This window comes from Psammomys obesus, unplaced genomic scaffold (assembly GCF_907164565.1).
Source record: "Psammomys obesus unplaced genomic scaffold, mPsaObe1.curated_primary_1811, whole genome shotgun sequence".
Classification (NCBI taxonomy): domain Eukaryota; kingdom Metazoa; phylum Chordata; class Mammalia; order Rodentia; family Muridae; genus Psammomys; species Psammomys obesus.
This window is the reverse complement of record NW_026590628.1, coordinates 238322-248811: the sequence shown is the minus strand read 5'-3', so window position 1 is coordinate 248811 and position 10490 is coordinate 238322. Positions and strand designations below refer to the sequence as shown.

Here is a 10490-nt window from a genome sequence, read left to right as displayed (position 1 = left end):
CTCACAGCACAGCAGACACTCTTTATCATCCCCGAGCCCTGTGCCCACAGCAGCTGTCACTGCTGATAGGATGTCACCATAGGAGTTTGGCTTCTCCAGGGGAAAAGGGCTCCTTCTGTACATCTCCATCCTGGACACCCTCTCTGTGCTCTCCCTGGGGCTCTGTCATTTGCTGAAACTTTCTGGTCCTAATTATAATTCCTGAGTTTCCTCACAGCTGGGACTTTTCTTTCCTTTAAGCCTCAAGACAGGAAATGAATTGGGAGAAACTTCGGAGAAACTGAAAAATTTGCATTCTGAACATTTCAAAGTTCAGTAACACTGTGCCTGGGGAGATGGCTCATGTGGTTAAAAGCAACTGTTGCTCCTACAGAGGATGCACGTTTGAATCCTGGCACATATATTGTGTGGTTCAAATGTGTTGATCCAAAAACATATGTAAATCCATTTCCAGGGCATCCACTGTTTTATTATGACCTCTATGGACATCGAGCACACATGGTACAAAACATATATGCAGACAAAACCCATATAAGAGAAAAATGATCCATCTAATGAAAATAAAGGTTTAAAAGAAAAAAAAAAGCTCAGTAGCACCTACAATAAAAGATGTTCAAGGCCCAGAGTCAGTTTCTGGTCCTACAGTGTGGTTGGTCTCTAGGGCAGAGCACCAGGGGGACTTTTTGGAGGTTTTGTCTGTTTCTTGCTCTGACTGTTGATTTATGCGGAGGAGCCAACTACCCTCCTGGCTTATTCTTCATTTCTCCTCTTGTTTGTGTATAACTCTCTTTTTGATGTTCACTGTCAAACAATGCTTCTGTCTCTTGAAGATCAGGTTGTTCAGTTATTGTTCAGATCAAGTGGAGAAGGTTTATGTATAGTTAAATCTAAGGACCACATATCAGTTCTGGGTCTCTAATACCAGTCTGAGCAATGAAGTCTTTAGTTCTCATTTTCCATTAGACAGCAGAAGAGACCCAAGAAGAACTCACTGGACTCAGCATCCCCACAGCCAGCCATGCAGAGCCCCTTAGCTCACACTTCCCTCCCCCACTGCTCCTTTCCCTTCCCAGGGCCCTATCCACTTCCTGGTGTGAAGGAATGCACTGGAATGGTTGAATCTGAGAACTAGTATTCAGTAGACACTTTTTCTCAGATTGATGGGGAGGAAGAGAAGAGGCCTGCCAGTCTTGCCCAGAGACACTGTGATGTCTCAGCCCTTTGTCCCTCTTTCACTCTGCTAAAGGGGGAGGCTCTGGCCCTTCTCTGCATCAGCATGTGTTTTACTGAAGACTTTCCCTCAGCCCTGGACTGCTTGGGGCTGCCATACAGATATATTCTCTTAGTTTATTTTTCTTCAACCTTAGGGATAACTGTGAACATAGGAGCTCTCTCTAAAGTCAGGTGTGTGTGTATGTGTGTGTGTGTGTGTGTGTGTGTGTATAACATTGTACAGTGTGTGCAGAGCTCATGTGGAGCTCCCACTTTAGTATGTGGGATATAAACTCTTCTAACCAGTGGATTTCCTAGTTCTTCAATCTTGATCATAAAGATTTCTTGATTTTTTTCCCACTTGTGTTTGGTTGTAACCTAGGTTCCCCGGCTATCCAGCCTCTGGTTCTTGGCCATCCACACAGTGTCAGGCATGGGCTCACTCTCAAGGTGTGGGCCTCAGTTGGGCCAGTCACTGGTTGGCTACATCCAGTGATTGTGCCACTGTGACATCTTTCAGGCAGCACAAATTGTAAGTTGGAGGTTTTCTGGCTGGGTTGAGGTCTCAACCCATTGCTGGAAGCCTTGCCTGGCTATGGAAGTTGGCAGGCCAAAGCTTAATGTACCTCATTACTAGAAGTCCTAGCTAGGGTGACCCTGGTGGATTCCACAATTTCCGCTGCACTAGGATTCTACACCCTCCCTCAAGAGCCCCACAATTGCAGTCATCCCTCTCAGTACTTTCTCTCTCCACACCTGATCCCCTGCCTTGATCCTTTCTGTTTTTTTTCCTCATATAATATTAGCTTCATGTTTCTTTTTTTAATTTTTTTTATTATTAGTTACATTTTATTAACTCTGTATCCCAGCTGTATTCTGCTCCCTCATTCCCTCCTAAAACCTCCCTCCCTTCCTCATCTCCTCCCTGCCCCTTTCTAAGTCCACTGATTGGGGAGGACCTTTCATCTGACCCTGTTTTATCAGGTATCTTCAGGACTGGCTGCAAAGTCCTTCTCTGTGGCCTGGCAAAGATGCTCCTCCCTTGGGGGGTGGGGAGGTCAAAGAGCCTGCCATTGAGTTCCTGTCAGAAATAGTCCCTGTTCCCCTTACTATGGGAAACCAATTGGTTACTGAGCTACCACGGGCTTCATCCGAGCAGAGGTTCTAGGTTATATCTATACATGGTCCTTGGTGGAGTGTCAGTCTCAGAAAAGACCCCTGTGCCCAGATATATTTGGTCCTTGTGGAGCTCCTATCCTTTCCATGTCATACTAACTTCCCCATCTTATATGACTCCCTGCACTCTGCTGAAGGTCTGGTTATGAGTCTCAGTATCTGCTTTGATACACTGCTAGGCAGAGTCATTCAGGGGCCCTCTACGGTAGGCTTCTGTCCTGTTACTTTTTTTCTCCTACGTCCAATGCACATCCCATTTGTCTTTCTAAGTGAGGATTGATCATCTTACCCCGGGTCCCTTTCTTGTTTATCTTCTTTAAGTGTATAGATTTCACTATGTTTATCATATCTTATAGGACTATATGAGTGAGTATATACCATGTGTGTCTTTCTCCATCTGGGATACCTCACTCAGAATGATCTCTAGATCCCACCATTTGCCTGCAAATTTCATGATTTCCTCGTTTTTGATTGCTGAGTAGTATTCCATTCTGTTTTTTTTTTTAATTTTTTATTAATTACACTTTGTATCCCGCTGTAGCTCCCTCCCTCCTTCCTTCCCAATCCCTCCTTTCCTCAGCCTTCTCCACACATGCCCCTCCCCAAGTCCACTGATAGGGGAGGTCTTCTTTTCCTTCCTTCTGAGCCTAGTCCATTAGGTCTCATCAAGAGTGGCTGCATTCTCTTCCTCTGTGGCCTGGTAAGTCTCTGACATGAACTGATTGGCTTGCCCTTTGATCACCTCCCCCTGAGTGGGGAGCAGCCTTACCATTTCCTTTCTGTTTTACATCTCCTTTTGCCCCCCACCCCCACCCCATTCACCTGTGTGCCCAGGCTTATGTAACTTGTTGTGCCATATTGGGTTGATATTCCTGAGTGGCCTGTTATTTTATGAAGGGAAGCAGAGGGAGAGTGCACTTGGGGGATTGGGGGAACATAGGAGTGGGACTGGAGGTGTGGAGCGAGGCAACTATCTTCAGTGTGTAACGTGTGCTTGTTTTTATATTGCTAACTCAGTGTAGTGTTTCCTTAATCTTTAACTCAATACTTGATATTTTTCTTCTGCTTCATCTGTTCTTTCATAATATCTCTCACAGCTTTTTATTGATTTATTGAGTTTTTCCATTTTTAATATTTTTTAAATTTTGTTTTATTTATTTTTTAGGTTTTTTATTTATGTATTTTATGTACATGGGTACTTTGTCTGCGTGTATATCTGTATACCAGAAGACAGCATCAGACAATTGTAAGCCGCCATGTGGGTGCTGGGAGTTGAACTCAAGACCTTCAGAAGAACAGTCTTAACCACTGAGTCATCTCTCCAGCCCCCATTTCTAATATTTCTGTTTGTTTCTTTTTTTCTTCAAAATCTCAATTTTCTTTCTGAATGTGTATTCTGCACTGTTGACTTTCTGGTCTGCATTGTGAATTCATCTCTTTCTTTCATCCTGAATTCTCTTTGAAATCACTGATCATTTGAAAAACATTATTTTTTTTTTTTTTGTTCTGCATTTCAAACATTTCATTATTTTCATGTATCATATAATATGTATGAAGATAAGGATATTATCAGGGTGGACTTAGAAAAAGAATATTGTCGTCGAACCAGGAGTCTTTAGCGGTGAGCAGTGCAGCCATGGCCAAGATTAAGGTTCAGGACCTGCGCGGCATGAAGGAGGAGCTGTTGAAACAAAGATCTGAAGGTGGAGCTGTCTCAGCTTTGCGTCGTCAAGGTGACAAGAGGTGCCGCGTCCAAGCTGTCCAAGATACGAGTCGTCCGCAAATCCATTGCCGTGTCCTTATTGTCATTAATCAGATTCAAAAAGAAAACCTCAGGAAATTCTACAAGGGCAAGAAATACAAGCCTCTGGACCTGCGACCCAAGAAGACTATAGCCATGCGCCGCTGGCTTACCAAGCACGAAGAGAAGCTGAAGACCAAGAAGCAGCAGGAAAAGGAGAGGTTATACCTGCTGCGCAGTCAAGGCCTGAGGTGGCAACGACAATAAAGTGCAAAACTGGAAAAAAAAAAAAAGAATATTGTCATTTAAATCCAATTCACATGTGATAAAGCAATTAAAAAAAAAAAAAAAGCAGGTGACTCATTGGATCCCAAAAGCTCACTGAAATCAGGTGAGTAGACTTTCCTAAACTATTATGATGCTACCAGCATCATAAATCAGGACATAGCAGAAGCTGAAGAAATGTGAGTTTTTAAGAAACAGTTTCCAGATGAAGCACTGAGATGGCTTCATGCAAAGGCCACCATGGAGCTCTGTGATGAGAGGAGAACACGGAACTTGAGCACGGAGAAAGAGATGCTCAAGGTCCTCAGGCTCATCCTTTCCAGTTTACTGATCATTCAAAGACAGACCAACATTTATGCTTGTGAGGAAAACTGACATATGTGATTAAATCGATGATCTATCACGTCCACTCACCACGATGGCTTGGAGCAGACAAGCTTTGGCTGAGTTCTTCTAGCTGGTGCAGTTGCTTGGCAATATTTATATCTCCGGGGTTTACAGTGTTCTTGGCTACCATAAAATATTAGGGACTTCGGTTTCTAAAGTTGTCACCATGTCAGGGAGAAGCAAGTACTCTGTGCAATCTCAGACCCTGAAATGTAACTTTCATCTCCTCCCCTCAACAATTATTTCATCTGACTCACAAGTAATCCTAGACTTAGGAAAGAGATGTATAGATCTGAGCTATTCCCCTTATAATTTGACACAGGAGTGTTCTGTGGAGAACACATTTGGCTATGCCTACATCTTGAAGTGTTTTCTCTGTGTTTCTATCCTATAGTCTCGGAATTTGGAGTTTCACATGAAGGTCTGTGATTCATTTTTAACTGCCTTTCACACAAGACAATAAGTAGGGTCCAATTCATTCTTTACATGTTGATTTCTAATTCTTCTAGCAGTTGAAAGGGCTTGTCCCCAAAGCATTTCTGGCATCTTTGGTAGAGAATCAGATGGCTGAGGGTGTGTGGATTCGAATGTTATTCCTCTACTTCACCTCATTGGTCTACATCTCTTTGACTTTGTGACATTTCCATGCTGTTATTTTGCCATGTCTTTATGTTGTATTTAGAAGCTGCACAGTGTAACTCCTCCAGAATTATTCTTTTTACTCAATATTATTTTGGGCATTTGGGATCTTTCATGTGTTCCTGTGGTTCATACTGTTCAACTATGGTTCCTAGCTCCAAACATTCAGATGTGAGTCCATAACCTGGAATAACTGCAGAAGCCAGGAATGTAAAAAGGACTATTGACATGCATGGTTGGGGCTGGGGAGGGGCATTTGAGAGAGGGCTATCAGGATGGATGTGATATGAAAGGGAAAATGGGGTGTAATTTTGGAGGGGAGTGTGGTCACTGTAGAAGGTAAGAAGAGGAGGAATAAATAACACTAAGGAGGTTTTGAGAAATCCATAGTGTTTTACTTAGGGTTTCTATTACTGTGAAGAGACACTATGATCATGGCATCTTTTATAAAGGAAAACATTTAATTGGAGCTGGCTTACAGTTTCAGAGGTTTAGATCAGTATTGTCATGGTGGGAAACCTGGTGGCACGCAGGCAGACATGGTGCTGGAAAGAAGGCTTAGAGTTCTACATCTAGATTCATAGGCTGCAGGAAGAGATTGCCATAACTGTGCGAGGCTTGAACGTCTGTGACTTCAAAGCCCACCCTCACTGGCCACTTCCTCCAACAAGACTACAACTACTCCCACAAGACCACACTGTCTAACAACACCAATGGGACTGTGGAGGCCATTTTCCCAAACCACTACACGTAAGGAATCATATTATTTTACATTTATTTAAAATTACGTATCATGCATGCAAGTATATACATGGATTCAATAAAGTTGTGCCACTTGAGGAGATAGTGTTTCCTCAAGTTTATCTGTCAGAAACTCCAGGGTTAGACATGCAAAATCTCCTTTGGAGTTGTTGGTCATAGAAGTCCAAGAGACTTCCAAAATATTATAGGCTATTGCTGCCATACTTGGTTGCCTTCTGTAAGATAAGGTAAGTTCAATTGCTAAAGATACCATGTTTGACACACAAGACTTGGAAGATTCAAGTTGGAGCTGACCTGAAATCCTTTTCCTTAAGGAATATCTTTCATAGTACAAAACAAAACAAAACAAAACAAAACAAAACAAAACAAAACCCAATAAAACTAAAAGCCCCACAACAACAACCTCCTCTAAAATTCCCCAAAGCTCAAAACCAAAACCAAACAAAAAACTCAACCAAACAACAACAAAACAAAAACAAAAACAAAGCCAAAACAAAAGAAAAAACCAACAAACAAAACTAAACAACAAAGTACCCAGACCCTCCCCCAAACAATCAAATAAAAAAGAAACAAATTTAAAAATGTATTTAACCTAATTTTATGAGTGTCATGCCTAACTATTCTTTAATTCTTGTGTTTTCCTGAATATATGGATATGCATCACATGCGTGCCTGATGCACACAGGAACCTCTGAAGCTAGAGATCCAGGAATTTGGGAACCTCAGTGTGTACAGATGGAGAATCTGCTGCTAGAGCTACAAGTGCTCTTACCTGCTAAACCACTTCCCCAGCCTCACTAGTGAGGATCGTTATCCTTAACCATCCGCATTTATCACCAGCATGGCTGTATAGAACCCCAAATTCCCACAAGCAGAATTCGTTCTGTGAATTTATTGTTTTATAACACTTCCTTCATCTGGTGCTCATATTTAACCTATTCACGTTCTCTGCACCCCATCTGGAGATGTAAGTAAAATTTTATTGCGTTAGCCTCTTTAATACTTCTCAGATATAGCTTAGTTGTGGGATTTCATATTGCTTATCAAAACTACATACACACAAGGTTAATTATTATATAGAGTTTTTATTTTAATGTCAGAAATGTCAGAAAAATACAGACAATAAACAGCTTTGGATAGGAATGCAAGGTGAGGCACTGACCTCTTGTTCATGTCCACTACCCACTTGTGAGAAAGACTGGATACCCTGTGTGAACGCTCACAGGTCCCTGGAGAGACAGCCCTTCTGTCCACTGTGATCTTTAACCTAGTTGAACATCATTAAAATTTAGTCAAGAGACGTTAATTTTTGAGAAACCCATCAGCAGGACTGTTGAATGTGTTCCTTTGGAGAGTTTCAACTCTTGACCCAGGAGAGGACCAAGGAAAAAGAGTGGCCTTAGCACCCTGCCAGGCTCTGTTTGGTACTCCTTCAGTGAGATGTTTACACTTCTCAGGTAGGAGCTGCACTGAGCTGATGGACAGTTTTGGTGCACAACACCTCAGCTCTCCAGGCCGTGCACACAGGGCATTGACAAGAGTCTCCCTAGGAAGCCTGCAGCATGGGGAGCCTGGAGGATACAGGCTCAAGACTCTTTCTTGTCCCTTCATGTCCTCCTGGCATGGAGGCATTGGAGTTCTTGGACCCCCCAAGGTTCTGTTACCCAACAAGGCCACCATGCATGGGCTTCAGCAAGCAGCTCCTTTCCGTACCCTCAGCATTGCAGTCCTTATATCAGTAGCTGAATCTCATGTGCCTTAGTAGCAATTGGGAAGATGGAGTGATTAAAATCTAGATTCATGGCTTATCCAGGGGTCCAGACCACCTCGCAAATGCTGCATGTTCTGTGTGAGGCCTAGTGAGCAAATGGAAGTGGGAGCCAGCTCCTGTGCTACAATATTCCTGAGCTGTTTACACAACATTGTGCTGAGGAGTGAGGCTCTCACTTAGAGGTTGTTTTCCCAGCTGCAATGTCAGTCTGAAAGACGACATTTCCCCTGCACGCTCCTGCATATTTTGTGTCCACACATCAATGTCTTCAATGTGTTTGGAACTGCCTTACAGTGTTTATTCTGACCCATTCTTTAGTGCTTGATACATGGCAATGCCAAACATTTACTAGTTGTAGTGAATTAGCTTCTTTCCCTGGTCACCTCGACTTTGCAAGACACCTTCAGATAAAGGGTGCTTTCCCACAACCTTATGCAGTTAATTTCCTGCTCACTGGGTCAGAATAGTGTCTTGGACACAGACAGTGTTTTGTAAATAAGTAGAGGGAGTGATCATGGAAGTATGTTAGCACGAAAAAGAAGGCAGGAAAATTTGTGGGTCCTCATAAGAGCTGCATAGCATTAGATCATAAAGAACTGGATGTGAAAAGGAATTTCTTATTTCTCATGGGACACAGCAGGGCTTAGCAACATGCATATTCCTAATGATCAGGACAAAGGGGCTGAGAGCTGCATAACTAAGTACTAAACATGCTTTAGTATTTGCTATTATGGAATCATGTGTCACTGTGGAACCTGTGTAGAAGGAGAAAATAAAATCTGCCCAATAAAAGAAAAGGAAACAGGTCATGAGAGTGAGAACACTTTTGGTAGCTCTGATTTCTGGCCTGGAATTATGTGCAGACCTGGAGCTGTGAAGGTAGAGCACGCGTGTGTAATGTTTATACAGACGGAGAGCCATAGACCCACTGCTCCAGCCCATGAGACCCTGAAAAATGACATCACGAAGAGCCATGAGAGAGAGGAAAAGCCACTTAACTGTGTGCCTGGATGGCAGCATATAACAATAATCATTATACATCCCAACTTCAGACCTGTTCATTCTACTGCTTGCTGTGATGTAGTGGAGCAAGTTGGAGCTTATCAGGGAATTAAAGATCCAAAAGAGCAGAAGAAATGCAAGAACATGCCATGCAGTCTGTGGTTTGAGCTTTCTCCAAAGGCTGGTCCTGGGACTGATGGTGACAGCCTGGACCACACTGAGCAGACAGGTGGTGCAGATGGAGAGGCCACGAGCAACCCTTTCTAGATAAATTACAGTTTTGCAACCAACATCATTTAGGAAGTTTCTGATATAGAAAACTGTGGCTATTTTTCTGACCCCTATGCAATAAATAATGATTGTGTTTACAAAAGCCAAGTGGATGAGAATAATATCTATATTCCTGTGTTCAGGATCCATGGTGAAAGTATATACATGTCTCTCAAATAAGATGGTATTCCCTAAAACTCCAAGTCCTGTGAGTGAAATGAAAATCATCCTCTGGATGAGGTCTCTCCAAATCATCTTCATGCCCAGAACTAAGAAAATCCTTTTGAGAAACACAAGGACATCAGCATGATATGGTTCATGCCTATGAGTTTTCTGTTTTCTATAGTGAAAAGAACAGTACATTATGTAAATATGCTTGTAAATACCTGATTTTATTCTTGTGCCTTTTTTCTTGCTTCCACTGACACGGAGAAGATGATGACAACTGGACATGAGCATCATGCTGGTGCATCCACTGTTTTTACAGAAGATAGTTCGTTACATTCTTTATCTCTAAACCTTTTCTCCATGGGAACTTCCAAATAAAGGATAGCATCACTTAATTTCCAGGCCACGATATCCAACATCAACTTAGCAGCCTTCCATCCCAGATCTGATTTGCCATCCTGTGCACATTCATCTCTCAAGCATTCATTGCGCTAACAAAAAGTAGGAGTTTCTCCAAAGAACTGCGATACTTGGCTAAATGGTGTTGCTTTGCAGGTAAGTACATGTGGCTTTTCTCTTTGTGCAATTCTGAATTGACCTTGGTGATAAATAACACATAGATTGAGTGAGATGGTGCAATTAATTTTTTGTAGTATCTTATTTGTGTGATCATATTAAAAGTACCCTCCCCCCCCATTTATGTACTTTTCCTGACAATCTCTGCTCTCAGCTTAGGCATTGTTCCTCTGGACTTCAAAGGCACTCCTACAACTTTGATTTCCAAAGTCATCAAATCATTGATTTTGTCAGTAAGTAATGCTGTATCCTTTAAATGACACATAACCTAATAGGTTATACTGATTTGAGCAATTTTACACATGACATTTGTTTTCTGTATTATCATTGTTTAAAATTAAAATGAGGATTAAAACATAAATGTATTCATTTTGATTCCATGTTCACAAATTATAAATTGTTTCATGTGGAAACTTTAATTGTATTTGTCTTCCACGGTTTTGTTTTCTCTACTGTTCAGCAAATTTATCTGTGGATTACTTTCAGCTTCTCTTCAGCTAT

General features: G+C 41.9%; 1 protein-coding gene and 1 pseudogene across 1 annotated transcript; one reads left to right on the top strand and one right to left on the bottom strand.

Annotated features, from left to right (window-relative positions):
• The first annotated feature begins 4024 nt into the window (after window positions 1-4024).
• Window positions 4025-4396, top strand: LOC129677396 (60S ribosomal protein L35-like; annotated as a pseudogene).
• Window positions 4397-8597: 4201 nt separating this feature from the next.
• Window positions 8598-10203, bottom strand: LOC129677387 (putative vomeronasal receptor-like protein 4). Its single transcript, XM_055608040.1, has 2 exons — window positions 10186-10203; window positions 8598-9656 (listed from the first exon to the last, which is right to left on the bottom strand). Exons 1-2 carry the CDS (start codon window positions 10201-10203, stop codon window positions 8598-8600), a joined length of 1077 nt encoding a protein of 358 aa, XP_055464015.1.
• Between the last annotated feature and the right edge of the window lie 287 nt (window positions 10204-10490).